Raw genomic sequence first — 23,923 nt, 5'->3', positions numbered from 1 at the left:
CTCTATACAATTGATTGGCTAGATTTTGTTACTAAAGTAAACTGGTCCAAATCTTGCTTGTGGAACATCAACACCAATCACAACGTCTAAATACAAAATCTGAATAATTTCAATTGTTTGCACATTGTCCAGTGAATTGACAGCATGGCAATGTGCATTGCGTGGAACGAGTTCGAAAACCAGCCTCCACAGTAGGTCACAGATAATGAGCTGATTCTGGGCTGCTGCAACTGTAATCCTCTATATCTGAAATGATGTTTATGATGCTGGAGACTATACAGGAGAACAGAATTCAAAATAATCGTCTCTCCGTATTCTCACGTATCCATGAGACGTTACACTGAAAAAAATTGAATGATTGCGAATGACCTGACAGCTATGAAAATCATCTCCTTGTGAGCATGTGCACACACGTGAGACCACCGTCACCCTCAACGTCGATATCTGGATTCATTGATACCCATACATAATTATTCATAGATGGACAGATAGATATGGTACCACGGTCCCGCCCTGGATTTTTTAACAGCAACAGTCCCCTATTTTGGCGAGTGCAAGTATCAAATGACACAAAATGGTCGCATCTAGACAATTCTCCTAGATTCTCTTCAGAATAACAATGAAGTATGTACACAAAATTGTGAAGAAGTACCTTGAATCTATTTTTAAAAACTTTAAACTGCATCCAAAAGCAGATGACTGCAACAAAAAGTACATACAGTACACTGCAATCGGGTCCTCAATGTTGTTCAAAATCTTGTAGATGTACAAAAAAAGGTGATACAAGTCTTTATATCGACCACCTAACAGGAAAGTGAGGTCGCTTTTCTTTCTTTCTGATTCTCACAAAAGACTCCGTGAACTTTTGGCGATCACGAAAGAAGTCGATTTTTTCTGGATAACTTCTACGCATTGGTAGGCTATTAATCTTCTCTGTAAAAATGCTTTTTTAAAAAAGAACAAAGAAAGAGAGAAAAATACACAAAAGAAAAGAAAAGAAAAGTTCCTTTCGGAGAAGAATCGTGCTATAACAGTGAAGAATATGATCGCCCCTCACCTAACAAAATGATCACTGAAGTTGTCATGCATTGATCATTACCAATGCCTTTTCCACTGCACGTTTCGCTGTAGTATTCTCAAAAACTGATGCAAAGTGTCATAATAAATGAGGTTTCTCCTTCAAAATGTCCACGACTTGGATCTGCGGTAACCAAGATTGTACGCGTCCCAACCGTCAGCTCTGCAAGTCTCCATAACACAGCACTTTTCCTGCCAAGTACACAGAATTGAAAAACTCCGAAAAATGAGCCTGGTCTTGAAGTTACAGACTCGTAACTTTCAAAACAAGATAATCATTGTCATCTACAGTAAGGGGAAACCGCCATACTAACACAAATCCTCATAAGTTCGGAAAAATAAAGTAAGAAAATTAAAACTTGAATCTAGTAAAAAACAAAATAAAATAAAATCATAACAAAACACAATTTCAGACACATGTACCTGCAAAATGCTATTCAAATCCAGAAAAACAAACCATAGAACAACTTCAACAGCACTACTGACTACTTGCAATGAACTGATTGTGTGGTTATGGCGGGCTTACTCATATTTTAGAAGCGAACGCATGTCAGGTAAAATTTTGGCGGAGGAGTTGGTGAATAGCAGCATTTGATTGACGTCCAGCTGAGAGAGAGAGAGAGAGAGAGAGAGAGAGAGAGATCCACGGCGTCAAATTATTATGCTCCCAAATCAGCACTAACCGTCACTAAGCACCAGCGCTGGCAGCATCCGAGGACAAAGCTTCCTTGTGCCTCTTACTGAAGACGCCCATTACCCCTTTGTGGGTATGCACAACAGTACGAAGGTTCTTAAGGGTCATTTCTTGAAACATCCGACAAGCCTCGTCAATACGCCCTTTTGTGTCAAGGCCCTTAATTAAGGCAGCATGGGCAATGGCGTCAGGACTTAGCCCCCGGTCTTCCATTTCCTGGAAAATGACAAAAGCCTCGTTCACGTGCCCAGCCTTACACAGCCCTTCAATGAGACCATTGTATGTAAAATTATCTGGAACATAACCAAATTCCATCATTTTGGGATATATAGACAAGGCTTCCAAAGCCCTGCCACTCCATACTAAAGAACGTATCACACATTTGAATGTGAAGGCATTCGGACTCCACCCATACTGTTCCATTTGTTTGAATGTTTCCATTACTCTGTCTGTGTCGTTAACTCGACTGTATCCCAGCAAGAGTATGTTGAATGTGGACGTATTCGCTTGCACACCTTGACCATGCATATCCTGAAAACACACCACCTCGAGTGAATATCATGTAGCACACATATATAACAATGCTCGTCCACAATGCCCCCAACTTGTTAAAGACATCAGGTATCTCAATGACATTCAGAAAGGACCATCCATTCTATTTCATCCCCGATACTATTCCGCATCAGATACCCAATCACTCCAATTCGACCCGCCATTGGTTGTTTAACTTCAGAATTTCAATCAAAGCTCAACGACAGCTATTATAGCATACGATTCAATCGACTCATTGGAGCGACGCAATGCCTAAATCTAATGCAGTCATTATCCCAAAATGCGATGAAAAGGCGATGGAGCTAGAATTCAAAACCTGCAGCAAATGTTTCTGCGCGTCGAAATTCTGCGCAGCACCCATTATCTCGATGATAGCATTATAAGTTTGCAGGCTGGGATGGAAGGAGGGTTGTTTCCTGGCCCACTGGAAGAAAAAACTCGCAAGCTCGGGATCATCAACTTGTCGAAGCACTTTGTTCATGAGTTTAGATCTCAGCCGTATTCTCATCTTCTCCAAATCATTCACTGTATCGATCCCCCATTCCCCCCGCTTCAAAACTCCACAAATCTTCTCCACGAACTTCGCCTCCCGCACTCTCCCATCCTTCCACAGGTTCCTGTTCCTGAATCCCACGTGGCTCCTCACAGCTTCCTCACCCGAAACTGTACGAATTGATCCCACACACGACAACCCAGCAACATTCTCCTCCTGCTCGCACCATCGCTGACCCGTCCCGTGCAAATAAGCGCTTCGAACCCGCCATGAGCATGCCGCAAAACCCCTTAAGACCCTAAAACCCAGAGTCTGCGCCTCCACCTCGTGCAACAATGGAAAACTACCTGCGGTATGGGCGATACTAGTGGGCTTCCTGAGCAACAAGCGAAGCCCATGGAGGCCGCGGCGGCATGCGGCCATAGCTTGCAATGTGGAGCACGATTTACAGAGCTCGCGGCCATAGCCCGATTTTGACGAGACCAGCAATTTTGGCCATTCTCGAGGTATGGCCGCGTGGGAAGCGCGACGCCTCTCGCGCGGCTTGCGACCCGCCTACCGTGTGAAAAGGGTTCCGACCTTTTTGAGTACCGACGTGGCTCAGTACTTCACCGCCGTGTGAAAAGGATTCCGTGTTCTTCTGGTAGTCCACGTGGCAAAGGCAGCGATCACACTGGAGCCCTTCGTTCTCTTTATGAGTGTGACTTAAAGTTCATTAGATCATTTTTTTAAGTATTATTATTATTATTATTATTATTATTTTACCTTGGTTTGGTAACAGTATGAAATCCCACTATGTAGAGGAGCATCCCTAAACTTCATAGCTTAGGAAAAACATTTCTATTGTGTATGTGCTTAATTGAGGGACTTTCGTTTTTTATGATCCACCTGTAAATGAAAGAGAGCCTCACATTCATACTCATACACACAAAAAAATTAACATATATTAAGTATAATTTTGGGTCATCTTTTTCTTGGTACATGAAAAATTATAGATTAATAGAGATTTTTTTGATAATAATGAACCGGGAATACCCCCTCTATATATTCCTTTCTCAAATACATACTTATTAGTGTTTATAGTTATAAATCAAGCAATGACTTTGGGAAATACTAAATTTATGGGGCAAAAAAAAAAAAAAAAAAAAAAAACAATATTCCAGTTTTTACACGCACAGAAGTGAGCTACATTTTTCTAACAAAACGTGGAAAAGTGTAAATAATACATAATTGAAGATAGAATTAGAACCTACACCAAATCTCCATATGTAAACAAAAATAGTAAAAAAAATAAAAATGAATCAAGGTAAATCCTTTTCTTCCTTGTTCAAACTTATATTCACTCATTTTAACTATGCTTTCATAAAAGAAAAAATCTAACTCAAAAAATTTAAAATCCCACTCAATTTTTCAACGAGAAAAATTACATGGAACCCAAGTAACAAAAGGAAGGATAAATAATAAAGTAAAAGTAACAAAAGAAAGAAAAGAGGAATGAGGAGGAGGAGGCCATGGCGAAAGAAAAAGTAGATAGGAAAAGTAGAAATCAGTGGATAAAAGTTACGTTTTCCAAGCATACTTTTCCGTGCAAGTGGTCGCTGGTTTGCGAGTCGCTCAGCATCGCCGCCTCGTCAATCCTGCTTCCTGCCCTCGAAACCTCACAAATTTGTAAGGGTTTTGTGGAGCTTCGGTGTTGCAATTCAAGTTGTTGCGTCCTGTGAAATCATCTGGTGCGCTCAATTCTGCTTTTTTTTTTTTATATGCTCAATCTCGGTGGCAATTTTTCAATCGGAGTCTTTTGCAGCCGAGCGAGGTCGTTGTTACTGACTCCCCTTTGGTTTTGCGTTACGCTTGATGTATTCTCGCCTTCCTCGCAGTAGAACGCGAGCTGCGTTGTTAATTGTTTCTCATTTGGGTGAGCGTGGGTGTTGGGTAATGCAGCTCTAGAATAGGTTTTGTTGGTGGAGAGTTATTGTGAGAGGACGCTACGTTTGGAGAGTGAGCGACACAGAAGAGCAGAATGTTGGGGACTAGGGCACGAGGGTTGTCGCGCCTGTTGCTAAGGGCTGTAGCTTCAGCACCGCCTCAACCCCAAGGTGGCCAGTTCAGGATTCTACCTGTGGTGGCGTCCACGGCTTCGTCGCCTTCTCGATTTAGCTTTGGTCGAGACAATGGTACACATTTTGCTTCAATCATGTGGTTTTTCTTGATTCTGTTGCGGAAATCTGGCTTTCAGATGCGCGATCAATCCACTGCTAGACTGATTGAAGATTGATTGCACTGAGTTATGCCTGTAGAGTTGATGTGCTTGGTAGCCTACTGTTTGATTCATTGGATGGTGGATGGGGTTTTATTATCTCGTGTAGTTATGATTCATCTATGGTGTTACATTTGGTGCTTTTCAATTGTACAGAACCTATGAGACTGATTGGTCCCTGAGTGGTTTCCTCGTCACACAATTAGGGTTTAAGAGTGCTGCAGTTTGGGAAGTAGGACATGATCGGTCGGCCTTTGTGTCGTGGTTAGTTTGGAATTGGAGTTGGGTTGGGGTTGCAGTAGTTGGCAATATGGCGAATCATTGTTCTCCTATGGTTCCGCATCCGATTACTGTACCCCCATATCCTAGTGAGACCTGGATATTTATAACAGACGCAGCTTTGCTCGTGTGCTTCATTCATTGTATGGTATGCGAGTTCACTCAATTGCATTGAAAATTGTTACTGCAATGGCAGCACCTTGGGTGCTACAGCGAGCGGGTGTCACTATACCTGCTGGAGATGAACCAGACACACATGATGATTTCAAGCCCGTTCAGAAACAAGCTGATTCTTTATCCCCTGTGCACGAAGCTATTGAGAAGGTAATCTGTTTTCTTTTCTTAACGTGTGTTGGACTCATTGATTGCATGTGACAATTGTTATTTGCACAGTTTAAGCCATCCCTTCAAGACCCTCAACGACCATGTTCTGTTTGACTGATGTTGATGGGAAACAGGACGTTAAAGAGAACCAAGTGATGGTTTTCATGAAAGGAGTTCCGCAGGCGCCTCAGTGCGGTTTCAGCGCCATGGTTGTTCGCATTTTAGATGAATATGGTACAGTGTTCCTCATTTGTACCTCAAATAATCTGAAAGCCTAACTCGTATATATTGCACAGAATGGCTAGTTATTGGATTGCGAAATTTGACAGTTATTTTTATGCAAATCAGCAGTACTATGCATGTGTTTGAAATTTTTTATATGGCCTTTAATCGTCAACTGATATATGAAAAAAGCTGTTAGGCATTATCCAGACACCCTATTATTTCTTTAGTGCTCTTCATGCACACCTTGTAGCAGCAGGTATTTAATACAGATTGTGGCTTGATGTAAGATTTATGAAGTCGAACAGTTTGGAAGCACCCCAACTTGTTTGGTTTGAGCTTCATGAATTGTCGATATTGAGTTTTTATTTTTATTTTTATATGAAGTATTGTATACCTAGTCTGCTTCGAGAATCAAATAGCGTGGTTTCTTTGCGAGACATCGAATCTCTAGTTTATCAAGAGGGATTATGATTAAGTTGTTCATGGTTAATTGCAGGTGTTGGGTACAAATCGAGAAACGTTCTAGCTGACCCAGAGCTTAGGACGGCCATCAAAGACTACAGGTACCTCATCTTTTATTTTGTGGTCAATCTGTCAAAATTTGGGTATTAGCACTTATAGTGCACTTGAACTGTTGCTTGATGCCAGCTGTTTGATACATTTTGGCTGCAAACTCTTTTCTCATGGAAGATAGGTTAGAGGATTATGCACAAGGCTAAATGACAGCTAATTAGTTTGTTCCATAGTCAGAATGGAAGTTGTTTTTGGGGGTATGTTTATTTATTTATTTATTGGATAATGGGATTTCGGAGCATATTATGTTGGTCACACAACATCTGTTGATATGTGAGGTCCATCTCAAATGTATGTAGTATTCTTAGTAATAATTTCACTGTCTCGTGAATGACCATCAAAGATGAATAAAATGTGTTTGTGGATGCAGTAAATGGCCAACAATCCCGCAAGTGTACGTAAATGGCGAGTTTGTTGGAGGGTCAGACATCCTCATCTCCATGCACCGGGTATGCCTACCCTTCACAGCTCCAATGGTATCACTGTTATTATGGGTACTGGAGATGTGGATCAAATTTAGAACTCAAATATCTATTCTGACGGACTAATGGGGTTGTTTATGCATGTTGGAACAGTCAGGGGAGCTCAAGACATTGTTTAAAGATGTGAAGAAGGAGGAGTTTTGATTCTTCTCTAGGTTGTGTTTTACTGGTGTGTGGTCATGCGGTGACTTTAGACAGTAGCGGCACTTTGAAGAAACGCTGGGCTTTTGATCACGTTTGTGGTGTATGTTGCTGAGGTGTTCACATCACACCTTGAACGGTAGTTTCTGCGGCATTATCAGAGAAAGCTATAAGCTTAACCATTGGCATGCTTCGTCACCGACTCACTTCCACGGAATTATTCTGTTCTGTTGAAAAGTTCTGCTGTAAGTTAGGATTCGTTGGAGGAATATTACGTTAAAAATAAGTTCTAGGTGCATCACTAAGTCTTGTAGTATGCGGAGTTCATCTCCTGGCTACCGATGACAGAGTCAGCTTGCAAAGTACTCACGACTGCTAGTGAGCATGTGGACATGTCTTTTAGCTTCTACCATTGGAAAGAGCTAATTGAATCTACTCTCTCATTTGCTTTGGTTTGTGCATTTCCTTGATTACTTTTTTTTTTTTTTTTTTTTTTTTTTTTTTTTTTTTTCCCTTCATTTTTGTTTACATTTTGATGATCCTAATAACCAAATTTCAGTTCGTGGAACCATTCGATGACTTCCTTTTTCAAACCCCTCTAGTTTTCTTGATAACAGGAAACTTTTCGCATCTGCTAATGGGATCCTGTGTTAACTGTCTGTCAATCGATATCCACTTGTTGCCAAAGTGAACTAAATGGATATGGGCCTCCATTTCAAAATAAGATCGATGTTCAATGTATCCATGAAATGATCATCGACTTTCGTGTTTTTACAATATTACGTGCAGACGTTTGGACGGCAGTTGGTCGTCTCAAACTAACTATTGCTCAAACCTGTTTATTTGATCACCTTCAAATCGTCGCACTAATTTAATTTTCAGATTAGTGTGTTTTGAACACCTTGATCTTTATGCATAAAATGAATTCCCGTTATCAGCCATGTCCAAACTCCATTACAGTAAAACTATTTGATGAATGGGAACATGATTCATCAACCCTGAATCAACAAATACAGCGAATAAAGCGGATACATTTTCTCTAATTTTCCAACTTGACTTCGTCATTAGTAGCCCGAATCGTCTATCCACTGATTTTTATTTATTTTATTTTAATATATTTTATTATATTTTTCTTCTCACAAGAAGTGAAGTTGTAGATTCTACATTGTGAATGCTAACAAACAAGGAATATAAGTACAAAAACAATTCAAACCCAATGGAGATTTTCTTGCATAATCCATTCCAACCAGTAAGCATGTTGAAAGATGAAGAGTATCAAATGCTGTTGAAGCAACACAAACAGGGGACCAATGACAATGTTTTATAGTGAATAATCGTAGCTGAAAAAAAGCATAAAGAGATATACACTTTGCCAATGTAGTCAATGACTAGATATCAAACAAAATACAATGGGTACATTTCCTATCAGCACTGCGAATAAGGTTGAAGAATTGGCCTAGTGGGTACCAGCTTTATTGGACATCCAAACCAGGCACCGGAAGCTCATCGATCTGCTAGCAGGTTCGCTTCGAATTTCTAATGAGCTTCGATGACGCCGTTGTAATAATCTCGATCACACTGGAAAGAATTTGTTGACGAAAAATAAAAAATAAATAAAATAAAATAAAATAAAATGAGGACTGGATAGTGGGTTTCCTATTGATGAAAACACAAAGCCTGGTAGAGGTTTGTGATACAAGTTGCAGCCGCCTCGGTGCTGTGAGCTACTTCCACTTTGTTGCAGACCTTGACTCGGCTCCGAAGGACTTGCGTCTGTGTATTCGGTGAGCAACAGACCCAACTGGGCTCAGGGGCTCATCAGATTTTTCTTTGAGTAAGTCCACTTGAAGACTAGACCGCACCTGAAATCCAAGTCGTTTTCGTGTCACAGTGAGTGGTCTGACAATTCAGTTCATGGTCTATAACCATGTTGGAATTTGTACTCTAGAAACAAAGTTTAGATCTGAGTAGATGGAAGCGATGCGAAACCTGAGCGATGGATTTCGATCTGGCTGCAGGCTTTCGGGTTGGAGACATAAGGCTCGCGAGTGAGGGGCTTCCAAAAGAGAGGCGCTTCTGCAGTTTTGCTGGTGTCTCATCGCCCTCCACTCCCCTGGTCTTGGGACTAGTGCGAGCTTTAGCTTTCGCAGAAAACGTAGCCGCCATGTACCGGTTCCTCGTTGGCTTCTCACTTGCAGGCATGCAGTTTTCCCCGTTGGTTGGGTTGGTCGCATCCACGTCGGTCTTCATGTTCTCTGCACATTGCAACATCACTCTCAATCCACTGACGCGTTCTGTGGCTATTGTAAGATTGGTGGGAGCGCGTCTAACGTGTATTGCAACTGTGTGATATGATACTTCACACAGGTCAACTTAGTTTCATTCGATTGCAAAGATAGTTTAGTTGTGCTAATACCTGAGATGGGCGAATGCTGAGAGTTGGCTTTAGTTGACGGATTGTTATTGTTTCCGTGTTGAGATCCACAAGAGCTGCTGCAGCTGGGGCCAGGTTCCACCGCGCCATCGTTCCATGCAGCCAAGGGAGCCCCATTTAAATCTTGATGGGCTGATGGAGGTTGGGTATTGAAAGCAGAGTCGCCTGTTGAAGGAATCTCGGCATTGCTGTCATGGCCTGCAGGTCCCGGAATCTCTAAAGTAGACAATGGCATCGAGCGGTTTGGCTCTTGCCTTAACTTATCGGGCGATGTCAACTTCGCTGGAGCAGCGGGCTTCAGTAATACAGGCTTGTCAGCTGAGGGAGGTGGAGACGGAGGAAGTAACGGAACGTTTCCACTCACTCCATTTGTGCTTCTACCTTTCTTAGGCTTATTCTCTGACTTTGCCACCCGTGAGGTCGCTTGGAGTGCAGGCCTAGTAGTCTTCAAGCTCTCGGCATCCATTTTGATATTCTTTGTTTTAGCCTCCAATTGTTTTAAAGATTGAACACTCAGATGGCTCTCCTTTGCACGGTTTGTGTGATGATTTTCCCATGGGCGGGCAGCCATCCATCGGTCCATCCAGCTCCAACCCCAATGCGATTGATCAGGTTCGCTGTCTATGAACAGAATGTTGCGCTTTGGAGTACTTTGTTTAAGCTGGAAAAGTGAGGACAGTCCCCATACAAGTCAGAATACGCCTATGGGTTCTCAGAAACAAAATTGTTGCAAAATTGTAATAAACCCATCAGAGCGTTCACAATGAAGCGTTCCAGCTGTACCCATTGAGGGTCGCAACTCAAAACTTTCTACTGGGCAGTAATACACCTGCTGTGAGAATGCATATGCCATCGCCCTCTCTCGCTTCTTGGCTGCCTCTTCCCGGATTTGCATTTTCTCCTTCGTGTCTTGACCTGTGGTCCAGGTGCCCTCCTGAGCAGAGGAGCAAACAACAGCATCCAGAAACATAAACAAGTGCAATGTGTGTACGTAGTATCGACCACTAGTATCCTGATTTGAAACCCGTCTTTAAACCTGGTTTCGACGAACTCTCGCAAGAATTTCAGGAAAGAGTAGCCGAGAAATTGACTCGATTGTTCAAGATACTGAAACGAAAAGTTAGTGGTTGGCAGTCCAGCGTACTGAGCTTTTGAGTCGAGCAAGTCCTTGACGCCGTTGAAGAATATGTTGCTGCACGGTTTGCCCTTCCTCTGACATCCTCACTCGACGAGCACGAATACGTGCTTGCACACGAACAAGAGCTTCCATTGCCCTCAATGTTGTTGCAGCTTGCCTTCGTACTGTGTGCCCTCGCACCAAGGCCTGGAGCCGAACGAGTCCTCTCAACGCCTTCAAAGCACTCAGTGGACGGAAATCAGGAGGCCTATTCTTCCTGGTGCACACTTCTATGACTCGCTATATCAGACAAATGGAATGGAAGATGCGGGAATACAGATCTGAATTCCAGGTTGATCCCAAAAAAATCGAATGATAAAAGGTTAGTTCACTTGGGACCAATCTAGATGTCAGAGCAACTACAATTGAGAGTGAGACCGACACAACCAAAAAAGAACATTAACATCTCACTTTTGTTATTCTGGGACATGAAGTATATAGAAAAGTGTGACGCGTGCATATGTTATATTTTGTATAAAACTACAGCGACGCAATGCACTTCAGTAGGACATAATAAGTTAGCCAGTCTGCGTGATGACATCCTCAAACGTGAAAAATCTTACCAAATATTTACGAAAAGCTCGCTGAATTTTAATAGCTGCCTGGTCCTTACGAAAGATTTCATCCTCCAAGCTAACTTCGATAGTTGATAAAGATTTCTGCCTCGCATGGTCTAAGTCTTCGTCGTTCTTTAGTTCACTGACCTCATCTTCCACAGACAGTCCGTTGTTGCGTTCTTGCTGAATTTGCTCATGCATCAACCCTGCAACAGATGGTAGTGGGAGAGGAGCCGCCTTCGAATAATGTAAGGTTTTTCCTTGATTGACCTTGTTGGAGATTAATTGCTGTTCAAAGACATCACATCACCCCATCCTAATCATCATCTACATCTTTGCTATAAATCAGTACTAAAAGAAATGACCGAAATTATCCAGATTGATGTGCACCTCGTATACTTGATTTGGACATGGCTAAAAACGATGTATTTCAAGTTGAAGGTAAGCAATGAATTCAAAGCCCAAGACAGTTACCACGCAATTGCTCCTGCGAAAAACTTACTGTCTCATCTTTATCATCGATACCCTCCTTCAGTGGAGGCCTGAAAGCCTTCTTGACTGCTTTTAGCCACTTGCTTGGATTGGCCTTGCCCATGGTTTTTGTGCTTGCTGCCAAACACTGCCTTCTGCGGAAGCACCTACAGACACGACACATTTTTTCATAAAAAAAGTAAATTACGAATTTATACAAGTCTGATGTGAAAGCGTTCATCAAGATTACATGCAAGGAAATGAACCTTGAAAGTGTGGCCAAACAACGACGTTCGTAATACAGTAATTAATACCCTCACTACTTTGCAATGACTGCAAGCTCTCGAGCTGTATGTCTCGTCGCAAGTCTTCATTCATTGACCAAGCTGGTGATCATACTACACAGCTAATCCCTCTCTGTTCCGGCATCCTCCGATATGCCCCAAACCACGAAGATGTTATCTTGCTGGTCATAGTCATTAAGAATACCGGTTTCTGCTTCTTGACCATATTCCTTCGGAGTGCTAAAAGTCTTTCTACTTCTCAATTGCCAGCATTTTAGCGCACTTAAACTATTCGCTAGGCAGGATCTAACACACGATACGCACGCCTCTATATCGTTCCGGCATAATAAAAAGGGAATGCTTCTGTATTAAATGAGTGTTCTGCCGTACTGCTACGGCGGACTCTATGGTTCAGCACACGCAGTTTTCGTTCCGACAGTATCACCCCGGATTTCCTTCGAAACTCAAATATCCATTGCATTTGTCACATTCTGAAGGTATTTTTTAAAACTTCCAGAGAAGATCATGCCCATCGACAATCTGTAGCAACATCAACCACCGACATAACGTAGCAGAATGCAAATTAAGATACAATACTCGGTTTTTTCAGGCAGCACCGTAGATACAAGTCAATGGCGACCAGAAGATCTTTTAATCCCCGTCCTAGAGATTGCTTGGAAGTCATACCACTGCTGCTATAACTAGGATGACAGAGACCAATTCAGTAGGATGCGATGCGAGAAATTTTTGTTCTATTCATTAGTCCTTCAACAAGAGCGTTGTAACGTTTCTTTCTTTTTCCCCTCGCGACCATCGATAAGGAGTTGCTCATTCCTCTTGCACACACCGAGCTAGCTGCCTCAACTCGAAACGGTGGAGGCAGCTAGCTGAAGCATAAAACGAGAGAATAATAACTACCTAACATGGATCCTCGAATGGTATGACTCTGCCAGCCGTTCAGCATACAAGGAATTAAAAATTCATTTAAGAAGGGGACACATCACCATCTGCGATGGCTAGATCCCATGCATGGACAGGTCACTCGCAAAAATCACTCCATTCACTCTGCCGAGAACAAATCGTCAAGTCTAAAGTAGAGAAACTGTACTCTTGTGATGAAGCTCTCCTCTTACCACCTCAAAACCCATTGCAACAACCGCACTAGCCCAAATCCAAAGCCCAACCAACCACTGGCCCCAGCTCCATCCCCTACCACATGAGATCTCCTCTGCCCCAACTCCCAGGACTCAAATGACACTCTCATCACATCCTCCTTCCTCTTGCACACACCGAGCACTCACTCAATCACTCACTCCCTCACAATCCTCACAACCATGGCAAGCATGCACTTCTCCTGCTGCCGTGGCGCCTTTCACTCAACTTGCCAGCATTGGCCACACCTACAACTTCCACTCAGTCACTGCAACGATCAAGCTTCCACACTACCACTACCACGCCTTCTCCAGCGCTAAGTAACCAAACCCACAACAGCATCACATCAACAACGACAACTGCCCACCATAGCCCGCAACGCACAGGATCCAGGCACACGCGACACCACAGAGCAGACGTAGAGTATCCCACACAGGCAGCAGCAGTCTCAGAGGAATTGCAGAAGCGATGGGACGCGGCCCACGGCTTTACAGACCCAGGAAAACTGGCTGCAGGAGTATCGGCGGACCTGTGGCGAGGCCAGAGCCCAGGCGGCACTGACAGTACAGCGCAGCGCAGAGTTTCTGCAGCAGCAGCGGAGGAGTAGTGAGAGCGGGGAAACCACGTCGAGGAAGCACCAAATCCTGTGCTGAAGCGTTCCCTACAGAGCCCCGGATTCGGCCTGTCAATGCTCCACCGTCTGAGTCACCGCCAACGCTCTTATTGAACACTAGATCGTAGTGTAGTTGGATCCTGCACAAGCACACAAACACTCACTAGCTCGCTCTCTCGCTCGTCTCCGAGGTCTCGAAATACATGTCCTTGCACAGAAAAGCTGCAGCTCGTGAGTGGGCTGTAAGTTACAGCTGCCCGGTGGCTTGCTACCGACAACCCTATCCACGTACCTTCTACCCTGTTTACATACCGACCATCCCCTTCACGTACCGACCATCTGCGTCACTCATCCCCAGCTGGCCTGACCAGGTACCGGGCGATAGATCGACTGACCACTTCATGTTTTGGTTTTGTAAATGTTGGTGGATGTTTTGTAGTAAAATTAAAAGACGAATCAGTGATTATATTTGTGTATATATTCACACACACACACAATATAAATAAATAAATGAATAAATGAAACAGTGTATTGTTGTAATTCATGTTAATATAAACGAATAAGTATTGAACGAAATATTATTCAGAATTTAACAGTGGATTAAGATGATTTTAAGCAATTTTTGCGGGATTCTAGTTGATGCTAATTTTTGGAATATATCCTCTTGAATTTGATAATGATCTAGCCAAGTGGAACACAATGCCTAATCAATCAATCAATCAATCAATCCATATATATGTATGAATATATATATTCTGGATTCTAACTTCATAATATCTCCAATTCTTGGGATATTACTAAGCTAAATTTAGTCCTATCTGATGAGAGATAAAAAATACTATAGATTATTTTATTGTATCAAAAATCTTAAGAGGGTATGAGATTATATATATAGACCTCAATGGCTTATATGCTAAAGAAATTTGTTTAGTGCATACTTTTGATTTTGTCTCATATGTTCAACAGTAATTCCAGAGGGTTATGAAAAATATAGAATGGAAACTAGTATAACCAGAACAGCTGAAACGCCCCAAAAATTAATTTAAGATAACATGAAATTCACGTGAAAAATAATTTCAACAAGGATGAAAAAAGTACTTAAATTATCTCCAATTTTTTTGTTATAATAACTTGTTGTCTGAATATTAAAACTAATTATCGAAATTTTACTATTTTCTTTCTGTGCATGGCTACAAACTCAATATTATTGAAGGCAAATGTATATCATATAATGTCAAAACATGTGTTAAATTGTGTTATAAAGTTGGTGATAAAACTAGGGAATTGATGTCAAAACCAAAATACCAATGGTGATAAACAGACTCAACTTTTGTAAAATCACTTAAAACATTTAGAAGTGTGCATTTAAAATATTCGTATCAGTTTTTTTTTGGTTTGATAAAATCTCTTACTCCTTGTATACATGAAGTATACTGAATTTTATATTTTATTTATATTTATTATAAGTTAAATTAGTGATTTAAGCTCTAATTTTCAAAAATAAAACACTCATAAGATTATTTATTTATTTATTTATTTTTAATACTAAACAAGTGAGTCATTTGTAATCAAATTTATTTGTATCATGTTATTGTATGTCAATCCAACAAAAAAGTCAAAAAGGAAACATGTTTTGTTTTCTCAAGCAATCTACTTTCAACTGCCTGTGAGTTAAGCAAATGGAAGTGCAATTGTTTGATACCAAATCCACTGCCAAACTTGGCTCTTTATAACATACAAACTCACATATCTATATATATTTACATATTAAGAATGCTCAATGTAGACAAGTAGTAGTTCTTGATGGTTGTATAGATGGGTCTTCATTTTCATAAAAAAAAAATCATCTTTTCTAGAGTTCACAGCTCGTTTTATAGAATTCATAGGCTATTTTACAAGTCGTTTTATAGAGCTTTGTATTATAGAGTGAGTGCCTTCATGCACTCATTCACTCTTTTTTTTTCTTTTTTTTTTTTTTTTTTATCAAAAAAGTTTATGTTTTGTGGAGACAGAATTTATACATTGGAAATACTTAAGGGAGACAAGTAGTGGTTCTCAATGGTTGTATAGATCAATCTTTATTTTCATCAAAAAAGTTAATCTTCTTTGAAGTTTATAAGACATTCCATAGGACATTTTACAAATGATCAGGGCATTCTTTAAGGTATTTTACAATTGATTAAGGCATCTTATAAGGCATTTTACATTGTTGGTGATAGCATCAGAGCAGCAAGAAGGAGATTAAGCAAGACAATAGTAAGATGACATTAATAATTTTGATGTAAGTGAGTCGATTTTGATTAGATTCATGACGCATTTTTATAGTTCCAATTGTATTTGAAGCCACAAAGGATTTTGATTTTTATTGGATTCAGAAAACTCACCCATGAATATTGTTTGCAAAGGATTTTGATTGGGTTGTTTTAGATATGGACACTTGACCTCCTTAATTGTATGTTGGCATCTGCTATATAGTGTATTTAGTTATCATTTTAATGATCAACATAATATTAAACTTTTGCTTCATGATCTTGATTTCTGGATGTATATATAGTTTTGTTGATCTTCTACAATATTCAATATTACTTCTCCATTGTTGGTTTGCTCTTTTTGATTCCCTTCATGGGTGAAGTTTCTACTACAAAATCAAACTCTATTCTTTCGTAATCTTCACAAGTCTATTCAATGGGATTTGTTTGTGCATGAGCTGCATGTTGTGACACTACAATGAAGTTTCAAGTGTTTATGTGATTTGTGGAAAATTTCACCTCTAAAGATTAAAGAAAAATAATACATAATTAAGCAAGCAATTAGCTAGTGTATTAATGCAATTGATTTTGTCATTCCTGTAAAATTGATCACAAGCAACATTAAGCAGAGCATGTTAGAGTGTTATAAAGAGATTCTATTGTAACTCAATCAAGTGAGTGTGGTTGGTGGCACAAACTCTTTTTCTCTCTTTCTGCCAAAAGTTTTTCATTTTTCATATGTTATGTACTACAAGTAATAGAAGAGCATCTCGCAGCTCCTTTCATCTAATAACTAACAATGCAGATGTCCATTTCAAAAAATGCAAGACTCTTTTCTGTGATTGAAATTTACAATTGAAGATTTATGATGGAGTGAATGTGATAGCAGATGTAGAAGGATTTAGAGAATAATACTGAGAACTCTTGTATTTTTTTATTTTTTTATTTTTTTATTTTTTTTCACTAGCATCTAGGAGAAACAAGATTGTAGATGAATAGAAAGCTAGAAATTGAACCTATGAATCTAACTTTTGTGGTATTGTTGTATGCTGCATTTACTTCAGTAAGTTGTTATATTTTTGCAAAATAAATTCATATATAAATTATTCCATAATTTACTATAAATTAATGACAATCACAAAATCAAGTTTGTAATTATTTTTTTAGCATAATAAATATAAAGGCATATAAGAATTATTGATTATGTGAATGTATTTTTGAACCATGTTGAATTTAATTTAATTTAATTAAATTTTTTCATTATATTTCCAATATGAGATTAGCTCAATTATTATTATATGCTATAATTTTTAAATTTTTCTTTACAGATGTGTTATAGAAATATATATATATATATATATATATATAGTTTGAATAAGTTTTATGAAATAAATTGATATTGATTTTTAAAATTTTTAACTTCAAGATAAATTATTTTAATTACAATAGGAGATTGACTTAAAATTTAAGGAAAAAATCAAATAAATGTTTTCAACTGTATTCTATAGTAATATCAAAGGGTGTAATTTTATAAATAAAATCAAAACCAATAGACATTTTTATAAAGTAATATATATATATATATATATATATATATATGATAATTTTTTCAATTTCCAGCCACAAATTATATATAATTTAAATTAATTTAATTCATATTTTAAATTATTATAAAATAACTATTATAAATTTGCTTATTATAATATTAAAATAATTTATATTGTATTCTTTGATTGATTTATTTGTTTTTTGTCCATTTATGAAGCTTGCATTTGCTACACCATGACTTCAATTCTCATTCATCTAAATATTTTAAATACAATTTATCTATTTTCACTTATTGTCTCTACTTACAATAATAATAATATCCAATATAAGATTATGTCAAAAGTTGAATATGAATTTATTAATTAATATTTTTTTAGATCATTAATAATAATATATTATTTATTGACACTATGTAAATAAATAAATAAAAAAATTGAATTTTTTTACATGTGCAATTAATTATATACTAAGCCCATGACTTGATTTGTAAAAGATAAACTATCCTTTATAATATTTCTTCAATCTATCATTTTTTTTTTTTCTAGATTTTATTGTTATATTAATATAGAATTAGTTTTAAAGAATATGAATACAAAATTTCCTACTAATGTGCAAGGAGAAATGCTTAAGAAGTTAAGATCTTAATATCAACAAATTAAACTTTTTGGAAATTTGTGCCAAAAATCCATGACAATGGCATGGATTCAACTAGTCTATATATTAAGAATATTCAATATGGACAAGTAGTGGTTCTCAATAGTTGCATGGATAGATCTTTGTTTTCATGAAAAAAGTTTACCTTCTTAAGAGTCTAAAAGTCTTTTTATTAAGCTTTACATTATAAAGTGAGTGCCTTCATGTATTTATATGGCTTTTATTTTTATTAAAAAAAATTATATTATGTAGAAACAAAATAAGGCTCTCATTCATTATATTCACTCTTCTTTATTTTCATTAAAAAATATAATGTTGTTAATAGTTCACTTGACATTTTATCATTTATCATAGAAAATTTACAAGGAGTTTTATGTTGTCCTTGATTTTTGGTGATAGCATTAGAGCGGTGTTGGAGAAAAGAGAGTTTGCCTTGAGAAAGCGCTGGACTTTTGGCTGACACTAAATTCTCAATTAATCATAAGATGAAAAATACTCCAAGATTATTTATAATTTTTTTTTTATTCCTTTCCATGATATTAAACATAGTAGCAATAAACATCAAATGCCAAGCTTTTAGTAATAGTAAAAGATATAGCAGTAAATAAAAATTATCAGATCTCTAGTAATAGTAAAAGTTATAGCAGTAAATAATAATTATCAAACCTCTAGTAATAATAAAAGTTGTAGCAGTAAATAATAATTATCGGACCTCCACTAATAGTAAAATTTGTAGCAATAAATAATAATTACCAAACCTCCAGTAATAATAAAATCATTTAGTAATTTCCAAATCTTTCGTAATTTCCAAAACCCTTTTTGTAGTAGTAAAATCCTTGTAATACCAAAAATCCTTCAATACCAAATCCCTTTGATGGATTGAACTTTAAAATTTGATAATTCTCAATCCAATTATTACATTGAGCTCAAATTATTTGAGAAGTAAGGCAGTACCCTTAACTCTTTTATATCCAAATTTCAACTGTTGATTCTTTACAAAATTCTAGATAACACAATTTCGGTAGCACGACCTTTACATGTTGACTTACAAACACCTATATATTGATTTTGCGATTTCTTACAAACCCAAGACTCAAATGATATGATTTTTTTTTTTTTTTTTTTTTTTTTTTTTTGCATAGCTTCTTAATATTATAACTACAATTTTCACAAGTTTGAGCCAAAATTCATTCAAAATTCTCAAAAAAAAAATGGCTCAAAACATAACCATCAACAATTTGGTTCACTTACTTCCTTAATTTACAAGCTTTGACTTCGACCAGCCATTTCTTCCTCATTTTAGATCTGATTTCATCAAATCTTGTACAATAATTAAAGTCCTTCAAGTCAACTTTCCAACTCCACCTTCCGATCATTAAATGCTTTTCTACAACTCTTCATATGCTTGAAAGAGTGAGAGTAGGTACAAATTTCACATCTAGACTTTAAACAGCCATAACTCTCTCATTACAGACTCAAAGTTAATAACCCTTTCACAAAAATTGTAGTCCCTCAAGTCAGCTTTCCAACGACACCTTTCATTTTCCAAAAACCCTTCTACAACTTTCTGTATGCTTAAAAAAGTGACAATCGGTAAACAATTCACATCCTAACTTCAAACAACCTTAACTACTTCATACAAAACTCAAATAACAAACTTTATACACCAAAATTATAGCCCAAAACACAAGCTTTCTAAATCTCTCCTCTAAACCCTCGAATGTCCCTGAAGAAGTGGCCTCTCCTTCGGTTTTCTCTCGGACAGTCCCTTGAAGCTCATTGGTCATGACCTATAGTCAATGAGAGTGAAGATCCTCTTATCCTTGCCTTATCTATCCACTTAGATGGCCTAAGGCCACAATACTATAATATCAATATCCATATCTTCCATATTAAATAATCCTAATACTTCTACTTTTACTTATAAAACTTACAAAAGTTATTTAAGATTTCTATAAACTATGAACTTTTATAAAAAAATAACTCATTACTTTCTAAGGCCATTATTAAATAACATCAATATAACAACCATTATTTTTACACTATGAATAAATTACAACACAACAACGGCAAGAAGAGAATTAAGTAGGACAATGACGATGTCTACTTTGCATAATTAACTTTATAGTTTTTTTTTATTGTTGTTCTATATTTATAGGTTCATTTTTGTCATCATTATTGTTTTGCACATTTTTTATTAAGTGATTACACATTTTCTTATGTTTATTTTTTCTTTGTAGCAATGATATTAGTAAAACAAAGAAAATGAAAGTTGTAAATACAAACAAGAGAGCTACATCCAAAACCAGTAGTAACTCTAAGATGTGAGTCTATTATCTTTCTTAATGAAGTTTCACTTTGGCTACCCATTTTTTTAAATTATAATTATGTGGTTATTTTCAATACTAGTAATAAAGTCAAAATATTTTTATTAAACTTCTTATTTTTAGTTCAATTTTATCAAGAAAGGTAAAGGAAGAAAGTCTTTTGCTAAAAAGTAACAAGCTAAGCATTAATTAGAGAAGAAAATCAAAACACTAAAATCCTTGAAATTGCTCAAGAATGTGAGATTCAAAAATTCAGAAGATGACAAGTAAGAAGCTTTTAAATCTCATTCATTAGAAGAGAAGAATGTTACTAAAAAACTTACTTTAAAGATGGATAAGTAAAAACTAAAGAAAGATAGATCATCAAAAAATCCTACATATAAGATTAAAGGTGATAGAAAGGAAAGTGGTTATATCAAGATTGTGATAAAGTATGATCTTACCATGATATAAATCCATGGAATATGATTTCAATAATGATCTTCAAAATGCTAAACTTTCCATTTTTTTCTATAAAAAGATAGTTTTGAAGATATTTTGAAACATATATGACGAGTGATTTGTGAAGGTTTAATGATTTTGAAATTCAAGCATCTTTAGGATGTCACAAAATATATGGTTTCATATTAAGCATGCATGGTCGAATCCATCTTAATTTAACATCTTCAAACTTTTCAACTATGAAGCAATATCTTTACAAGTACATTAGTGGCTAATTCATTTATTACAATCATTTATTTATACTCATTTATTACTTTGAATATAGACTTTGTGAAACTTAGCATATTTGATATTTTTAATGTGATCAATATTATAATTGATAATATGATTAATATTGTAATCAACAAATATATTTTAATTCAATTCAATTGCATGATTTTATATTATTGCAACTCTCACAACTAGGACAATAATCTCTCTAATTTATTGAAGTGCTCTATGTCAAATGTTGAATTAAGTTCATTGGATATGCAACTTTTTGCTAATGCAACCATATTATTGTTGCATATTATTATCAAAGATATAAAACTGAAGAAAATTCAAGAAGGTTCTTGTAGTTCTTAGAAGGTTCCAATAGGTTCTAAGAAGGTTCCAAAAGGTTCTAATAGATTCTAAGAAAGTTCTAGAAGATCATAGGAAATCTTGGAAGGTTCTAGGAGGCTTTAGATGATTTAGGAAGTTGCTAAAGAATGATCTTAGGCTTGCTTTGTTTCTAAGCCTCATAGAAATTTTTCAAGAAGCTTCTTAGGACCTAATATATATAGGAGTCAAGGTTGAGAGGATCCTCAGTCTTGATAACTCACTTCTTGTGGTCTAGTCAAGACCTTCTTGCCTTCTATTCAGTTATTATTCTAATATCAAACTAATTCTATTTCTTGGTCTTGAATCCTTGTCTTGTATATGATTCCTAATAGTTTGTCAAGACTGCCATAAAACAATATTAGAAGCTTGGTCTTTCTTGACAGAGAGTAGATTATTCTTCTTCTTTGAAATACTATAGTATTCTAAAGGTTACAAATTATCCTCTCCTAGACTAATATTATTATTTTTTTAATATTATTTTTATTTTTTTATACCATAGATCAAATTTATTTTTCTTTGAATGTGTGTATTTCTTTGATTTTTTATGGCAAAAGGTGGAAAAATTAATGTGATAGACTTCAAAGAAATCAAGTTAGATTCTATTATTAATGCTCTTGAAGCATTGAAGATCAAAATAGAGACTTTATTAAAGTAGAATAAAGAACTATATATGATCATAGATAATGGTTAAAGAGTTGGAATACCTCAACCACTACATCAAATAGCAATAGAGGTTCCAAATTCTCAAACTACTATATTTTTTTCAACAAACATAAGAGATGTATCCACTTAAGGCAATGATCTGATAACAATAACAATAAAAGAACTAAGATTCAACCTTCCGAAAAAGTTTGATGGCACTCACTCAAAATTTTGTGGCTTTGTAAATCAAGTATGACTTATCACCTTATTTTAACCTCAATAATATTCCACTGAAGCTTCTCATACTGGCTCGATTGAAACCTTACTCTCAGATCAAGCTTTATCTTAGTTCACTCTATTATTTGAAAAGAATTCTCTTATATTATACAATTTTGAAGTATTTTTGGCAACATTTGCAGAAGCATTTGGTGAACATGATAAGGTTCATTCTTCAACAACTAAAATTCAAAGCCTTCAACAAAAAACACGTTGTCGTATTATGTGTTGTTTTGCTCAGGAATGCACCAGGCACCTAGTTGTGGAAGGTGAGATTGTGTTTCACAAGTAGCCAAGAAACCCTAATAGGTTTTATCCATACGAGAAGAATATAATCTGAATTTCAATTCAAAAGTGCTTAAAACACTCTTCGTAGTAGTCTCAACTATACATAAATCCCAATTACCTTATTACTTTCATATTTAAGCAATTTAGATTTTTCTTGTAAGCCCCAATGCTAATCAGTGAGCTTTAATAAGCTATAACATCCAATCCACCCGTCCACTTGATGTAGAATTTTGCATGCAATTGTCAATGTAAGTCTTCTATATCCTCAAGAATTTTTAGCTCAATCCAACTTACAGATTGTGAGAAAACCTCCAAAAATTGCACTGATGTTACTTGGCCTCCAACTTGAAAAGTGAAGCAAAAATCTCAGCAATGATTTCTCCCTTTTCAACCGTTAACTTTGTCTCAAAATTGGTATGTAGCTTAATCTTCAAGTCTTTCAACACTATACCAATTTTCACCTTAATCTGACTGATAGATCTTTAGATATCATAGAAACCCTACCCAACCTCAAACTGCCACCTTTTGAAACCTTCTTGTGCTAAAAACTAGATATCTCTAAACGACGCCATTATATTATTACAAAATTTTGTATACACTTAGCACACCCAATAATCCAAACATTTTCAAGTTTTCAAGTGTAGATGTGACACCAATTGCACGAACTAGCCAAAATTTCTAGTCCTAGTTATATTATATAAAATCCAAATCACTGATATAAACTCTCACTTTGAACAACAACTTTTAAGTCTTCCAAAACCCTCTCAAGATACTTCTTACGTCTTTAAAAAGAACTTTAAGCTAGCTTTGAAATCCTAACCTTTGATCTTCAAATGATCCCCTATTTTGCCCTAGGCTATCATTTTAGTGGCTAGAGGTCTGATTTCAATCCTATCTCAAAAATGGTCGACCCCCGAGTATCAATCTAATCTATCCTAAGGTATTTCTAGCCCAATCCTACTGTCAACTTAACCCTAGTATCAACTATACTAATTATTTACCTCTTCTAACCTGATTTCATTAATTTATTGTCTTTCTAAGGTAGTAGAAGAGTCTCTACAACCTAGAAGA

At 36.8% G+C, this 23,923-nt stretch overlaps 3 protein-coding genes across 5 annotated transcripts; 1 reads left to right on the top strand and 2 right to left on the bottom strand.

Annotated features, from left to right (window-relative positions):
- Window positions 1-721: 721 nt before the first annotated feature.
- LOC112279444 (pentatricopeptide repeat-containing protein At4g26680, mitochondrial) lies at window positions 722-3,314 on the bottom strand. The gene is made up of 3 exons (XM_024513880.3): window positions 2,640-3,314; window positions 1,604-2,302; window positions 722-1,269 (listed from the first exon to the last, which is right to left on the bottom strand). Exons 1-2 carry the CDS (start codon window positions 3,237-3,239, stop codon window positions 1,766-1,768), a joined length of 1,137 nt encoding a protein of 378 aa, XP_024369648.1. The 5' UTR covers window positions 3,240-3,314; the 3' UTR covers window positions 722-1,269; window positions 1,604-1,765.
- A 1,121-nt stretch (window positions 3,315-4,435) lies between these two features.
- LOC112280327 (uncharacterized) lies at window positions 4,436-7,558 on the top strand. 3 transcript variants are annotated; one of them, XM_090248509.1, is made up of 7 exons: window positions 4,436-4,484; window positions 4,758-4,990; window positions 5,549-5,676; window positions 5,811-5,910; window positions 6,398-6,464; window positions 6,845-6,923; window positions 7,050-7,558. In XM_090248509.1, exons 2-7 carry the CDS (start codon window positions 4,837-4,839, stop codon window positions 7,098-7,100), a joined length of 579 nt encoding a protein of 192 aa, XP_090104635.1. In that variant the 5' UTR covers window positions 4,436-4,484; window positions 4,758-4,836; the 3' UTR covers window positions 7,101-7,558. The 3 variants fall into 3 exon arrangements, with proteins under 3 accessions (XP_090104635.1, XP_024371465.1, XP_024371466.1); XM_024515697.3 differs by lacking the exon at window positions 4,436-4,484 and adding an exon at window positions 4,493-4,546; XM_024515698.3 differs by lacking the exon at window positions 4,436-4,484 and adding an exon at window positions 4,493-4,629.
- Window positions 7,559-8,401: 843 nt separating this feature from the next.
- Window positions 8,402-14,188, bottom strand: LOC112280699 (uncharacterized). Its single transcript, XM_024516508.2, has 9 exons — window positions 14,118-14,188; window positions 13,540-13,872; window positions 11,768-11,903; window positions 11,272-11,553; window positions 10,676-10,882; window positions 10,361-10,465; window positions 9,514-10,192; window positions 9,087-9,352; window positions 8,402-8,959 (listed from the first exon to the last, which is right to left on the bottom strand). The coding sequence occupies exons 1-9, from the start codon at window positions 14,186-14,188 to the stop codon at window positions 8,822-8,824; spliced, it is 2,217 nt and encodes a 738-aa protein (XP_024372276.1). The 3' UTR covers window positions 8,402-8,821.
- Window positions 14,189-23,923: the final 9,735 nt, after the last annotated feature.

This window comes from Physcomitrium patens, chromosome 3 (genome assembly GCF_059467195.1).
Source record: "Physcomitrium patens ecotype Gransden chromosome 3, ASM5946719v1, whole genome shotgun sequence".
Lineage (NCBI taxonomy): Eukaryota > Viridiplantae > Streptophyta > Bryopsida > Funariales > Funariaceae > Physcomitrium > Physcomitrium patens.
This window is presented reverse-complemented; position numbering and strand designations above follow the sequence as displayed.